At 36.9% G+C, this 16,980-nt stretch overlaps 1 protein-coding gene across 1 annotated transcript in view; it reads left to right on the top strand.

Annotated features, from left to right (window-relative positions):
- LOC139963000 (uncharacterized) overlaps positions 1-2,837 on the top strand; it is a 15,465-nt gene extending 12,628 nt beyond the window's left edge. The window contains exon 12 of the mRNA XM_071963449.1: positions 306-2,837. Within this exon, the coding sequence (XP_071819550.1) occupies positions 306-643 (338 nt within the window). The 3' untranslated portion in view covers positions 644-2,837. The remainder of the gene's footprint in view (positions 1-305) is intronic.
- The last annotated feature ends 14,143 nt before the right edge of the window (positions 2,838-16,980 follow it).

The following is a 16,980-nucleotide window of genomic DNA, read 5'->3' on the forward strand; positions in this document are numbered from 1 at the left end:
TTAATTAAAAGACTAATGTTTAGTCATTAAAAGGTCGGCTTCTGGAATTAAACTATAAAATCTAGTGATATTACAAATGATCCCAGCTCAACAAGAGCAGTACTGGTTTATGGCTTGTACAATCATCTACCCATTGGGCGGGGGTCTATGGCAAGCCGAATGTTCAATTTGTATATAAACCGGCCTTATCAGGCGATAAAAACCCGGTTTATCGACCGATAAACTTGGAATATTATTAAACCATAATTCAAGTTTATCTCCCTCAGGTTTCCATAACAAATTTTCTTTTATTCTTTTTTTATCAGCGGTGGTAGAGGAACTACCTCTTGGACTTATCTTCGGCTTATCGTTTGGATTATTTCTGGTTTTGCTAATCTTTTTAGTCTTGCTTGTCGTTATGTATTCAAGATACTGGAAGAAAAAGAACACTGACCCACCTGGTATGGCTCTGCTTCCAATACGGACAATCGGACAAACACAATCTGAATACGACTTAAATAATACAACCGAATTTGGAAATCTAAATGGCAACAGTGATCCTCATTTTGAAGAGTTTAGCTATACTGAGGGCAGTATTGATTACGAACTTAAAGACGAACAGATGAAGAAAATTGAGCTTGTGATTCAGAATATGGGACGCTGAATGGTTATTATACTAGAATTACAGAATAGTTACGAAAAATGCTTTCATCGCCAATCATTTCTCTTATTTTGATAACATGACTTGGCAGTATAGTCTGTTGAATCAGGTATTAGGAAGTTACACAAAGCAGTAAGGAAATGTATATATTTTATAGAAAAAGTAAGAAAACTAGCGCGGAAGACAGAAACCAGGGAAGGTCTATTTTTCCCTTCATTATTATACCCTCAAGGCACACCTAAGGCGTATTTTATCTGATTTTGATGTTATATTATAGGAAAACGCTAAATAGTTGTGCTGTCGGTGACTGTCAAGAAACTTCATCCGACAAAAAGTCTTCAGCTTCCCAAACGATGCAGCGAACAGCAAAACGTAACCGTCTTTGAATATGTTCCGTTCAACTGAGACTCACGCAGCGGACAGCAAAACGAAACAGTCTTAAAATATGTTTCGTTCAACTGAGACTCACGCAGCGGACAACAAATCGAAACATGTCTTAGAATATGTTCCGTTCAACTGAGACTCACGCAGCGGACAACAAAACGAAACATGTCTTAGAATATGTTTCGTTCAACTGAGACTCACGCAGCGGACAGCAAAACGAAACATGTCTTAGAATATGTTCCGTTCAACTGAGACTCACGCAGCGGACAACAAAACGAAACATGTCTTAGAATATGTTCCGTTCAACTGAGACTCACGCAGCGGACAACAACACGAAACATGTCTTAGAATATGTTCCGTTCAACTGAGACTCACGCAGCGGACAACAAAACGAAACATGTCTTAGAATATGTTCCGTTCAACTGAGACTCACGCAGAGGACAACAAAACGAAACATGTCTTAGAATATGTTCCGTTCAACTGAGACTCACGCAGCGGACAACAAAACGAAACATGTCTTAGAATATGTTCCGTTCAACTGAGACTCACGCAGCGGACAACAACACGAAACATGTCTTAGAATATGTTCCGTTCAACTGAGACTCAAAACTTCTTTATAGCCTCTCAAGGCTCCAGATGAGGTCCTCAAGCAAATTGGAAGTGTATGTTTAATCAACTATTGAGCCTAAAAAGTTGTTCAGACATATAAACATTACGATTAAAATTTAATTATTAATATTCTTCTGTATAGACGAAGAGTGGCTAACCCTCATTTACTATCAGAAGGACGCTCTCATCACTGTAAATCATTTTTGCAAGAATTGAAAAAGTCTTGAGTTTGGTCAAACTGTAAAAAATAAATAAAAAAGGCCTTGAATAATTTTGGCTAAGAATGAAATTTCAACAGGATACTCCATATAGTCGCTCATGACTCAAAATTTAAAGGTGTTGTTTTTTCAAGTTGCAAGCATTAAAGAAACAAGATGACAATTTAATATTATTTATGTCTTTTCGCCATTAAATGGGATGAATAATAACATTTTTATACCTTTGATATAATCAGAAGGACGCTGCGAAAAATGGGCTATTGAAGTCAGCCAATACCATGAAGTCATGTTAAGGTCACATTGTTTGTTATAGGTCAAATGTCACTTGACAACAACAGAGGCAAGAAACAGAAGACCTTGTGAAAATGGTACTTCTAAAGTAAAACTCGGATGAACTTCATTAGGCGTATAAGAATTCACTTTTCTTGAGTACAAGAATGCATAATTGTAGTAAGTAGAGGTCAAATGTCATTGATGTCAACAGACGGAGGTCAAACGTAAACAACATTTAAATATGGTAACTCCGATGTAAGTGTGTATCAATTTCATGTGCATGATAGTCCAGAGAGTATGTAGCATGTTGTTATTAAACATTGTCATTTGATACATTGTAATGTATCACTAAGCCATGTAGCATGTTGGTTATTATATTTGGAAATGCTACTATAAATGATTAACGCCATGATGAAACATATCATAACCATAAACGTCATCAGATATATTAGAAGAAACAAATATTAGCAAAAACCTCTTTTGATGTAACTCAAGGAAGTTCTTTGATTAATTAAAGTATGGTTGGTTACCACTTATGAAATCAGAATTTGACAAATAGTGACATCTATATATCGTTACTATGGAATTTCGAGTTGATCAAATTGAAAAATCAAGTTAAATTATAACTCGATATACTAATTTGAAGAAATCTTTAAAGCATTTCTTTGCGATTTTAGAAAATCTATTAATGTATCAGTTTCATATGTTTAGTACCACTAAGCTTTAATTTATCTGTTTATGGTCGTTTATATGGTCACATATCAATTTGTTTCAATTGGAGAGTCGCCTTTCCTCTGTGACCATCTGAAAGGCCAATACCACGGAGTCTGCAAGAAAGGCCATTCCATTACCGCAGAGGGTTGCAATATTTATTAGTATCAGAAATGTACCGCATGCGATACTCAAGTTATTAGGAATACCCACCACAAGAGCAAGTAATGTACCAACAAAAGAAATTGCACATGAAAATCTAGCATTGCACTTCCCCCGGTACGCAATGGAATGGTTCGTAAAGTGAAAGTGTCTTGATTTTTGTTTGTTTTTGTTTTATTGTTGTTTTTTTTTTTCAGAGAGAGAAATTTGATTTCTATGCATGCATGTATTTGTGTTATTGGGCCAGCTGCCTATGTAAAAATAGATTCGGAGACCTGGTTATGATTATTTCGTATGTGGAATATAGTCATGTACTTCATCGAGACTTGTTTGTCCAAGCACGAAATATTTCAAAACTAAAAACCCTGTCGTATTCAACAGCAACACCGCTTTAGAAACTATCCGGGTCCCCATATGTGGTACTTTGTTCCTTTAACTAGATCATAAATTAATTCATAAAATAAGACAGTTGAATGAGCATGACAACGAATATAATGTTATAATGACACTACTACATGACAACATAGAAGCGCTCTTAACTTCAAGTCTGTACTATTCTTCATTAAACGAGATTTCTTGCTGCTGGGCGGGGGTGGGGTGAGAGCGGGGGGGGGGATGTCCCTTAAGTGATATTCCATTGACTGAAATTGTGACATTTATATGGAAAAGAAAAGTATTCCTCAGAAGTATCACCGTATCGTATCAATACCTTGTCATTAACGCAAGGTATGGTTGATTGAATGAAACTTAGTATTTTGACTGGTTACACCCTCAAATCTTCGCTGGAATGGTCTGTCATGTCATAAAAACAAATGTTCTTCAATATACCTTTACTATTGGTACTATTGGTCTTCCCTATTGACTATTGGTCTTAATGATGTAACCGTTAACCCTGATACATTTGGAACGTATCCTTAGCTGCCGCCGTGGCATAGCCAGCGAGGGGTGTTTTGGGGTGGCGGGCAGGGGGAAGAGTGTTCCCGCACAGGACGCGATTGGCGACGGTGAAAAATCAAAGGAAGCAAGAAAAATATATAAATGTTCTCAAACCTGGGGGATGAGGCCGATGAATTGGGAGAGGGGGGGGTCAACAACTGAAGAGAATGTAATGAAAAGTCACCTCAAGAATATTTGCGCAACATCTGGGGGGGGGGTGGTCAACCACGAAATAGAGGACGAAACCAGATGGTTTTCGACCGCGCAGGCACGCACATTTATTTTTCTTCTTTTCCTCTAAAAATCGGTAAAGGTTTGTATCAAAAAAGGAAATTTTAGTACACCAATGTAGTTAAAAAAAAATGGAAATGATAGCACCATTTTGCATCTAAGCCCTTTTCGAAAAACAGAAATGTTCAAAAGGGGATTTCCTGATGTATGGCATGCTGTCTTGCCCCTCCCTTATACCCCTCCCCAGAACGGCGATCCACCGCTATGTGCCTGAAAATGAGGACAGAAATTGCCTCCCCCCTCCCCAACCAAAAACCTGGTAACGCCTCTGCTTAGCTGTCATAGTACACTGTATTTGTAACTTAATATACGTGATTTGTAGTAATAATAACCCTCCGTGAATAAATTAAAAAAGAACAAAATCATCTGAATTTACCGTTAAGACATCATTAACTTGCTGTTGTCAGATACATTCACAGGATACAACCAAACTTGAGGAATGGATATCTTCTCCAGATGATGACTTAATTTGGACCTAACGGTGCATTAAATTTCCGGCATTATTTATTAGTCTATCAACTTCAGCTACTGGAACATCCCTTTAACAACAACTACGTCAAATGTCACAAAACAAATTGATTATGGTCAAAGTCTGTGTTAGAGTTTTATTTTTCTAACAACAAGAATGATAATTGTGAACGAGAGATATGAAATAACCAAGATTTCTTTTTTTCATAATTTGACGTATTTCTCACAGAATATTGGAAACAAACAATAATACTTATATTTGAAATGAGCCGTAAGCTGATTCAGAGAGCGTAATCACTCGAATGTATTATAAATCTGATATTTAAGTTAATATATTTACTACTCAAACAGACGTGTGCCAGTAACACGTGTTTAACCATTACTGGGTTACAACTATCGGTGTCTTTTTTGGCAAACCCATGCTTCCATTAATGGAAGATGGTTAAATCAGGGATTGATGAGTGAGCGTCAGGGGGACTACATTCCCGTAGTCAATTAGGTGGCCCGGGAAAATATCGAATAACCGATAATGTATGCCCATTTTCACATTCTAAGTATAGAGAGATGAAGACCGATGACGCAATTGTGCCACAACTCTGACAGCATGACGTCTCCCCAGTGCCCCACCCTCAAAACACACGATAATTATTTGATCAATATAAAAGCATGACCCACATTATCATCGGTAGAAGCCTGTCGTACAAGTAACACCAACAACAAAAGTACAACACATGCTATTTCATTACTTCTTCAAGTTTACAAACGATCTCTTACAAAGTTTCGTTTTTTAAGAAATTGAAAAGCCCTGTGTTGTGAACTCGTATGGTATCACCAGAGACCAAATCTACCGAAAGATGGTCTATTGACTTACATAATGCTTCTCCAAAACAAGAATCTGTTTTGTTGTTTGTTATACATACCTCTAACTGAAGCCTGTATAACTTAGGAAGGTAGGTAAGTTTGTTCGTAACAGACTGATATATCTTAACAAGTCTTTTCATACCCAATAGCTCTAGATAGAGATTCGAAATCAAAGGTGGTTAGCCGTTAGAAATTGCAGAAATCTGTGTTGTTTTCCCCGGAAGTCCAGTCGTAACAACCGCATCCTATGAAAGGTAGGGTATAAATCTACGGTACCGTATTAAGACTCCCTAGGCACATGTCAATAGCTTGTTTTCTGGCTTAAAATTAACTTTAAAAAATTGATACATTTGTAGTTTATAGTAACACAAATATTAATATATTTTCGTTATTTCGAGAAAAAAAATTTCTCGTAATTTCGAAAATCATTTCGAAATTTATTTTTTATTTTTTATTTTTTGTGGTAACATTGCGCTACCGTATTATAATCATTTTGTCACAGCTCATAAATGTTCCGAGGCAGTTGTAGGTAAGTTACGAAACAATGTGCATGTCTAACAACACAAAACATTTCCTCATTAATAACAATAAATATTAGTAACACCGACAGCTTCAAATTTTTAACAAGAAATGAAAATCAAATATACAGGGAACTAATCAACTCAGGCCATAGAAACGGTTACCATGGTAAACATTATTGTTTATGAATATAGCGAGCCTCAGAAGGAGAGGTTACTTGATTGATTTCCTTCAAACTTGGTATGAAGGCGTATCGTGATGGAAACTTGTGTCACGTAGGCCTCCAGAGAGTAAGGTCAAAAGTAAGAGGTCAGAGTTCAAAGGTCATATTAAGTGAAAAGTAATTTTTTCGGTTTCAACTCCATGTGGAAAATTGGGTTGAACTGATATTATATATTTATATTGGTTGCGCCAAGTACTATCAGCAATTTTGGGTTACGCGGTAACTGAAGTCAAAGTTAAAAATTATGGTTTTATTGTTTTGATATTAAATATACTTTTTATCCAACCTAATGATATTCTTCAAATGTGTAAGGAAGGTGCCCAATTCATGGAAACAAGTGCGTCAAGGTTGAACTATCAGATGTTAATGGTCGAAAAAAACGTCAAATGTGAACCTTTGCTATGAACACAAGGACAAATGTTGAATAGACGTAACACGTTCATATTAAAGTATTAATTTAAGAAATACATACGTTTATTAAACTTTTTTATTAACATATTTGATTGAACTTATTCCAAATACTAAGAAGTCAAGGTTTCATTACGAACCCGTGTTTACTCTGTGGGCTCAGTTATTCCGTCCTTTAGTTTACATGATTTTACTTCGTAAAGACGATATATTTGTCACACCAATCAAACAAAATATTTAAGGCAATAAAAGTGTATTTTATCACTCAGCTTCTAATGTTATACAGAAAAGGAAGGGATGAGTTTATACAGCCACTTGGTAAGTTTAATGGTACCTAACGAAAAGTCAAGTATAACCAAAAGTCAATAGTCATTCTTGTAATCCTATGAACGCTTTAGTGGATATAACAAATTGATTGTTGACATTGCGGGAAGAACTCTACAAGCGTTCGTCAGCAATTCCAGAAACAATCAAATGTGCGAAATGAATGACACCGACCATGAAAGCCGATATTAAGTTTGTAAACTTAAATTTAATAGGTTCTGAAATTATATAACACTTTGAACCTTATTCTTGGCCTAAACTGATGTTGAGTTGTAACAAGCTAACGCTATTTTTGGATATAGTGGTATTAAGGGAATAACATATTGAGTATAATATTGGCAAGCTGATATATTTTGCAGACGTAATGGTAGCCTTCCCCCCTGATATTTCGAAGCAGATGGCGTTCCTTAGATATGACCACTTTTCACTGCTACTGTCCACATAAAATTCCGGAAAGAGTGACATTGCGGTACATATGTCAATAAAAAAAAACGACAAGGTTGTCGGAGGGAAATAAGCTTCAAAATTCGTCATACCTTACCCCTCTCTGTGTATTAAACAACTTTAGGGCGGCTACCTTCGAGCGCTATAAAGAGAACTTTTATGGGCATTTCGTATTGACGTCAATGTAAAGTACAATTGTGCTTGAGTTGAATTAATTTCATAAAATCGTAAATTGTATTTTATTTACATCACTTTTATTCTTCGTTTTGACAGCAATTTTTGATCATACCAAATCGTGGACTTTCAAAATGTTAAGCTTTTCATTCCACTAAATGTATATTAAAAAAATGATTATAGTCACCCTAATGAACTCCAATGATATGGATTTGACCATAAAACATGTTCAAAACCAACTCAGAAAATTAAGTTAAGCGGACTTAATTATTACTTAATTAGAATAGAGGGTATATATATTAAAACGGGTTTCCATAATACCCATCTGCTAAAGTGAAGGTGTCCTTCTTGAACTTAGAACATACATGATGTTAAAATACACCTATATAGTTTCTCGATTGAAACATTTCTTTATAACATTTTGTAAATTTAGACAGTTTATAGTGTTTGCAGAAAGGGTGCGTTATGCACAGTGTACACACAGGCTACTCCAATTGCCATTCGACTTATAGATATCTTAGCTGAGCATATTTCAGTTTTATGGGGAACAAGTTCGCGATGACCTTTTGTGTATTCGGAGTCATTAGCCGTTTATCAAAGATCACATACAGATGTAGTTCTTGTTTTACATGTAATTCTACTGATGTGAATGCGTAGGCCTAATATAGGCTCTCTATAACTCGCAACGAGAGATTATTATACGCACATGTTACGATTGTGCAGAGTGCACCCATGGTGCTTTTGAATCTGACAATGTACACACAGAATTACCGATTTCCAACAGCCACGCCAAGCTGTATTTATGAAATGAATGTGTATTAAGTAGAACGACATGTCAGATATATACAAAATTATTAAAGATACATACACTAGACAAATGCCACTTCACGACAGGTTTCGTCATTTTCTGGTGTGTTGATCTTTAATAATTTACACGCCAAAGTAAATACAATGTTGTCTTTCTCAATATGTTATACTGTACAGTACGCACTCCCGGTATTATATTTACAATGACACAGCATTTCCAGACACTTAACTATCAACCGCCTTCCTCTATGGTTTAGATGAAGTCAAGCGGCCACGACCTGGCTAATTCTTCCTTTTGAACAGCATGCAGTGTCCCAAGTATGTCTAGTATTGTCAACAAAATTCTTATTATTCTTATTAAGATCTATTATTATTCTTATATATTATTATTCTTATATTATTATTCTTATATATATTATTCTTATTAAGATAATCATTCTTATTAAGATCGATTACATTGAATCTGACAATTACAGTTGTAACTGTAGGACCCACAGCTTGCTGTATATTTCCTAATACTTTCATGTTAGCATGACGCAAATTACAAACCTTTTTTGAAAAGTAACTGCGGTAAAGCTTTACTAATTGCTTTCCTGTTTTGCTGTTATCTTTCATCCGTCATCAGTAAAGGTTGAACCTTACTTGGAATGTTCGAAGCGGTGATGTGTCGGTTTCGTATCCTAACACAGTCTCAACCAACAAGACAGCATGCCATACCATGAGCTGCCATAATGACATCCACACTAAAATTACAAAATTTCAAAATGCATGGGGGGGGGGGGGGGAGGGCATATCATTTTTTATTCGATGGGAGATACGCATTGTCTCTAACACCATCTGAGCTGTCAATGAGCCCCGCACACTTATGTTCATTTTTATATAACGCCTCTCCGCGAAGCTCATTGGTTGTTTGGGAGTGGCTACCTGAACATACGCTTACACACGCTTAGCGCGCAATGTATCTGTACACGCATCACACACGGTCGAACGGCTACATGTACAATGGCATATATTAACACAGAATCACTGTTACACGGCGGCTCTTAAATGGCAATTGTTATTATCACATAGGGGTGGTAACAACAAAAAAACAGTCTAACTCACTTTGTTAGATGCTTAACGGTCATACTGGAAATTTGCGCCAGAAAAGACAATTATATATCAATAAAAACAGTTATACAACAATGCGATTACATGGTAGTTCCAATGTTATTTGCGTTTTATATGTACTATACATTTACGTGTAAGCAGAATCTGTTTACAAGTAAGGGGCGCGTAACGCTAACACACAGGGGCGTAGCGAAGGGTTTTTTGTTGGGGGGGTGTGGAGAATTTGATTTGCCGACGGATCTGGAAGTGGTGACTGAAATGGGGGAAGGGTCTAAGGGGAGGGGGTCTCCCCCTCCCCTTTGGAAAAATTTTAGTTTTGAAACGTCCTTAGATGCAATCTGGTGCATATTTTAAGTCAAATTTGAATTGCCAACGGATCTGGAAGTGGTGACTGAAATGGGGGAGGGGTCTAAGGGGAGGGGGTTCCCCCTCCCCTTTGGAAAATTTTTAGTTTTGAAACGTCCTTAGATGCAATCTGGTGCATATTTTAAGTCAAATTTGGCACGGAAGAAGCTCCCGTTCTCTTTTTCTCTATTCAGCTTTTTTTCTTTCTTCCCCTTCCGCTCTCTTCACCTTTTCTCCTTTTGCCGACAGACCCAAAATTTGCCGACAGCGACCAAATTATTGGGGGGGGGGTGTGACACCCCCCACACCCCCCGCTCGCTACGCCCCTGCTAACACATGCACACGTTGACTGCACACATACAGCAATATAGTCTCAAGCGCCTATGTGACCCCTGTCCGTAGAAATGGCATTCTTCGTGAAGTGTCTTAGGCAACTGGCTTGTCTAAGCAAGCTCGTTTCATTGGCACTGGTATCCTAAGGGGGGGGGGGGTGTTCTGAAATCAAGAAATAAGGTTACGATTGGTTCGTTTACACTATGAGGAATACAGACATGCCTGTATTTTGTCGATCGATAATTACTTGTCTAGACACGGGCAGTCAGGGGCGTAGCGAGGAATTCGCCAAGGGAGGGGCGAACCTGTAGGCAAATTATCAGAGCCGTAGATTTGGCATTGTAAACTATCTGAGCGTAGCGCCATCATGATTGGCGCGAAGCGTACAAGAAGTTTTGGCCGAAAATGCCTCTCAGATCGCTGGAAATGGCCCTTCCCAGGCCTTGCATGTTGCATCTAAGCATTTTCTATTTGAAATTACTAGCGATATCATAAAAAACATACCAAAACAATATGCTCAAGAGGGGGGGTGGTCGCCCTTTTCGTCCCCCCCCCATTGGCTACGCGCCTGCGGGCTGTTCAAATCAATCTGAAACCCTATTGTATTTAACAGCAAACCTGCCTTAGAAAATCATCCAGGTCCCTATATAAGACTTTGTTTCTTTCACTAAAGTATTAGATCATTCATAAGGATAACAGTTGTAGAAACATAAAAACGATTGTGCTTTACAATAATATAGCTACAGGACAAAGCATGAGCGCTGCACAGTTAGTCGAGTCTGTACTGACTAATTTGCATTAACAAGATTTCGCGTTGCGGGGTAGGCTGTAACACGAACTAACCAAATGTCATAAAACAAAGTCACAAGGACAGGTGATCCTTCCACAAGTTTGTGAAATATCTCAACCGTGTAACTTGTCAGGAAATCATTAGTGCCACATTTCCATAATAGAAAGTATACCCATTGTCCAAAGTTTTATTTTGTTATTTAAAACTGCAAAACAAAACTGCAAAAAAACTGAAGATTGAATAACAATGTAATTAGTGAGTGCCCATACCGTTGACCAATTAAGTGAAAAAGGTCATTAAAAAGTGTCCTTTAAATAAACATTCAAATATTGTAATGCATAGTACGAAATACGCTGCTTGTCAGAGTCCCCCCCCCCCCCCCAATAAAACCCATAGACTGAGCCCTGTTTCCGTCGTCCTTCCCTCCAAATGTATATATTTATGACAATATTAACCAAGCTGTGGAAAGCCATCGTGTTAGCGTTTCGAAGTTACAAGAGTGCACTTACATCTGTTAGTCACTGATACAGTGACGTCAATAAATTCCTGATAATTCAAACATTACACACCTACATCTTTGCCTAATACAGATAAGTGGGTGTTCTCTCTTAAAAATCAGGTGTTCGACTTTACAAAGGTTTTCCGTAAAACTTCATGCTAATTGCGTGCTTTGATTTTTTTTTAAAATTATCGTGAAAATACACTGAAACAATAAATGTATGGATTGCTGTTGCAATATTGTTCCAATGTTTGTGCTTAATAAAAAAAATTGGCCAATGCAAGATCTCCTTTCCATATTTTAATCGAAGTTGAAGCTGTTGTTGAAACTGTCATGAAACTCTTGCGAATAACTCAACTAGATACACGGTCGTATACTTTTTGGAAACTTCGGACAGACATATTGCACTTATACTAATAAAGTTAAAGGGACATTCCGGTGGCAGGCAATGTACGGCGGCAGTGACATATACTAAGAGAGGGCAGGCGGTCCGCCTTGAGTATACCAGTTAGGGGGTGCCATACCACAGCCCCCTCCCCCATATAATCAGTTCAAAGCTTTGCCAAAGCACCATTTATCACCGAAGCCACCTTACATAGACGCAAATGTCTCACCCCTCCCCTTAGACCCCTCCCCAAGACGGCATTCCCTACACGGGTTGACAGAGGAAGGATCCGCCCGGGTGCCAACTATTCTATATATATATATATATATATATATATATATATATATATATATATTCATGAGATCTTATTTAATCGTCTCCAACATACTTTTGGAATTGCAATATATACAAATTATTAGGGACAGAATGCAATGTATACAAATTGATAATGTTATCTGATGAGAAACAGCTAAGATTTGGGGTCCCACAAGGATCTATACCTATCAGTTGCAGAAATAATTCAGCGCCATAACATCAACCATCACTGTTATGCTGATGATACGCAATTGTATTTGAATTTTGGTGCCCTTGAGTCCTGGAATGATGTATCTTTAAAGGTCCAAGCATGCCTTTCAGATATAGTCAGGTGGATGCGGGTTAATTGTTTGAAACTTAACCAGGACAAAACTGAGTTCATTGTATTTTCACCAAAATTTCAGGGTAATGCTTTTCAAGACTTGTATATAAATATGGGACCTAACACCATATGTTCAGTTCCTAAAGTAAAGAATTTAGGTGTATATCTTGATCACAATCTTACCGTGGATAATCAAGTTGACTCTATCTGTAAGTCCTGTTATTGGCAGATCCGGAATATTGGCAAAATTAGAAGGTATATCTCAGATGATGCATGTAAGACTTTAATCCATGCCCTTGTGACATCAAAACTGGATTTCTGCAATGCCCTGCTATATGGCCTGCCTCACAAGCTAACCGATCGCCTTCAGCGAATTCAGAACCGCGCTGCACGGCTTGTAAGTCGCACTCGTAGACATGAGCATATTACACCCGTATTACGTGACTTACATTGGTTGCCGATTCATTGCAGGTTCAATTATAAGATTCTGTTATATACATATAAGTCACTTAATGGTTTAGCCCCTATCTACCTCTCTGAATTAATACATAAATACAAGCCTACTCGATCTCTACGCTCAGAATCCAAGTCCTTACTTACCAAACCTGTCATTACATACGGAAACAGGCGTTTCGATTACTCATCTGCGACATTATGGAACAGTTTATCGGAGGAAGCTAAGTGTGCCAAAAATATAGATGAATTTAAAAAAGTAGTCAAAACCTTTCTATTTAGATCTGCATTCCATTAACTGTGCTTTCTATACTATATATTGTCACATTATTACAACGCATTTTCCATTTTGCGTTTATAGAGCTTTAAAATTAAAAATTTTTCACATTTATATATATTTTAAATTTTAAGAATTTGTTTGTATCATTTTCGCTTTTACATTTGCAGCTTTTATACAATTTATTGTCAGATGGTATTTAACAAATTTTCTACCCTTTTTATACCTTACATTATCGATTTATATATTTGTATATCATGATTGTTTGTATTTTACTGTAAAGCGCCTTAGAGCAATTTCTGATTGGATAAGGCGCTATAGAAATTTTGTATAATAAATAATAAATAAATAATAAATAAATAAATAAATAATAAATATATATATATATATATATATATATATATATATATATATATATATATATATATATATATATACTCATTGTACTAATGATTTATAGATTACAAAAATTGAATGTATAAGGAAGACTTTTTTTTACTGATCCGCTGACATGAAGAGATCATGAAATGACAGCCATCCGAATGTCTCTTGAGAATAAGGAGCTGCCTATAGGTAAATAGACAAGCTGCACGCTATGCATATTTATCTTAGCAGACTTTGCCCAGGCATATCCTTACCATTAATTGTTTTTATACGACCTAATTAAACACGTCAACCATGGGTGGGTTCCCTTTGCATTTCCAGATTATAGTCATTATCGAATACTTTAGACCAGTAAGGTTCAATCCAACGTAGTTATACATTCCAAGAATTAAACAACAAGGAAAGAATAGAAAATCAGGAACAGGTATTTACAGCAAGTATATTGTCTCTAGCTTTCAAACCATTCCTTGCAGTAGAATCTTGCGCAGCCGTTTCTCTCCGCTGTATAGGTGTTGGACTGAAGCCACATTACCCGCCCTACTCCGTAAAACCATGTAGGGATCACATCCCAGTATTAATACATACCACTTAGAATATGGCATAGACGGAATTTGAAGAAAAAATGGTTTCGTGCATGTGTGTGTTTTAGAACACTATATCTAATTAAAATCATCACTTTGAGGGAAGGAATGGGTATACATGGGAAGAGTACACACTAAATAAAATCGTGGTTTTACATTTATATCAAAGTTCAAGATATTTTTGCTGAATCGGTTTCTTGAATATCTCATGTCATAAAACTGGTGGCTTTAACCAACCCACCCTTCACACACTCAACTAAAGTAATTAAATTCCAACATAACGTATATACAGGCCTAATAAATCCCACACAAATTATATCCCTTTTGGGGATGATACCCTCCAATACAAACAGATATTTCGATGGTCCGTCCTAACAACACAAATAAATTCAAACGAAAACTAAGCAGTTGTAACATAAATATTATTCGCAATGATAGCCAAAACCGCCGGCAGAGTAACCAGTTGTATGTATATAGATTTATGTCACTGCTGGTACGGCGGGTACATTACCGTCATTACAATCACGAGAAGTGCTTACTCGGAACGTCCCAGTGAAAAAGCTATATTTTGACTGATGAAAGAGGAACATATTATGATTATCCTGGTGAAAGTTGCAATACTCTATGTGCCTGTTTTCAATATAACAACATTTGAATTTGTCATGTGTACCAATATATAGGCTTAAAGCAATAGGTATGATGTCATAGAAGAAGTACATTGTGTCTTAATATGAATACATTAACGTCTGTGTTGTTCAATCCACAACCCTATGAGATAGTGTTAAAATCCTATCCAGTCCAATGGCAAACTATAGAGTGAAAAACTAACTCAAAACAAAACATTTTATTGTCACTACGAAACATGTTTCAATTTCACAAGTTGATTATACAATCTGTGTTTATTTCGAACTGAATGCAAAATTCACCAAGATGCTTAAAATGTTTGAATACATATGAAAGTAAATTTGATTTTGACCTCTACATGATTTTCAGAATGTAAATTATATACATGTAAAGTCTGAAATTATTGATTGCGGTCCTCCAGCTCCTCGCCCCACCCAGTCCCACACAGCCCACCTCCCAAAATATATTAGAACAACTAATGGGTTGAAAGGCTGATTGCTGAAGGAAATATACGTGGTTGCGTCCCTGAAGAGGACATCTCATGAAATCAATTCATCCTTATGTTCAGACTATGTCCTGCTTCCTGTAAACGACCAGCTGTTCCAGCAATTTCGTTTCCTCCCTCTGTAATATTAAAGAAGAAAGCAGCAGAAGAAAACATTAAAAGCGTTTAAATAGCAGTAGTCTACTAACAAGCACACCGATTTTATGTCCAGAGTTTGGATTGTGGTTCCGTACAAGTACAAAAAAAAAATGCGTGCGTGCGCGTGCGCACACCCGCACCACGCACATAAGTACTCGCCCGCTCTTATCCGGATTCTTTCTTAGCCAGGATATGAAAACCAGGTATTTTGGAACAAACCATTTGCAGTTTGTTTCAATCCCCAACTTAATTTAAGTTGTGTCTTCCATGGCGACGGTATATTTGGAATGATACCTTTATAATCAGTCTGAAAAATAAAATGTTGTACTAATACTGGTGCAGTAGTGATACAATATAGCTACTTTCAGTAAAGTATGTACCACTCATTTGACAGTGTAAAGTCAAAACAATAGTTCTAATTCAAACTAAAAGTGTGGATATCGCCTGATTTTACTTGCGGTATAACCTGGTACTGTATTGTTTTGTTCGTCACAAGATATTACACGAATATTAAAAAACGCAATTGATAATTCTGTCATTATTGCCTACCACATTTAAAATATGTTATCAGATGTTAACAGATGACTCAAGATGTATACTGAAATGCCAAACACGATATTTACACCCATGTTCAAAACACCCATCCATCACTAAGTCATTCGATTAAACTAGTGACCATGTAAAATTGCATATTTTCCACGTAAAACTTTATGAGAGCTCTAAACACACGCGTCGGTGACTGTAACAAGCCGCATTACATCACACAACGTCTTTCGACGACATCCGTATATATATAGCACTTCAACGTTCAAGATTGGCCTAAATATATTGAAACATGCTACTTCAGTAACACCTCTCTCAAGTGGCTTTGGTACTTAATCTTCATTGGTCAACATATCCAATCCTTAATCAAATATTGCGAGTGGCGCAGTCTGTCACGTAATAGCACAAGACCGAAGTTATTTGGTAATAGTATACACAAAAGCGCCGTTAACACTCAACATTTAATTTATACTAACTTGATTTCTTAGTATCATGTTTTGTTTTTTTTTGTTTTTTTTGCTTTCTTAAATTTCATCTCTAATTTTTTATAAATATAAATGATCACAATGGTCATAACTGTTAGGAGAATTTTAAAAATTCTGGTTATTCGCTACCCTCTAATTTCACTCAAATTGCTCCAAAAAAAGGGGATTTTCGCGCCCTCGGGGCAATTCCGGCCACAACAGTTTTCAATCCGGTCCGGGGAAAACAATCTTGACACAATCTTGCACAGACCTGGTATGTGGATGCTATAAGGTCCTAAGCTTGACCATCTTATCGGCCTATACCCTGCATATCGATCCATCTAGGTTTAGTGAGATTTTTTTATTCAATCCGACCATTTGCTCCAATGTTTTGTTCTTGTCCTCGTAGAATGGTGCATTTAGCTGGCAGTCGATAACTGTATCGCTGATACGACTAGTA

This window comes from Apostichopus japonicus, chromosome 21, assembly GCF_037975245.1.
Source record: "Apostichopus japonicus isolate 1M-3 chromosome 21, ASM3797524v1, whole genome shotgun sequence".
Taxonomy (NCBI): domain Eukaryota; kingdom Metazoa; phylum Echinodermata; class Holothuroidea; order Aspidochirotida; family Stichopodidae; genus Apostichopus; species Apostichopus japonicus.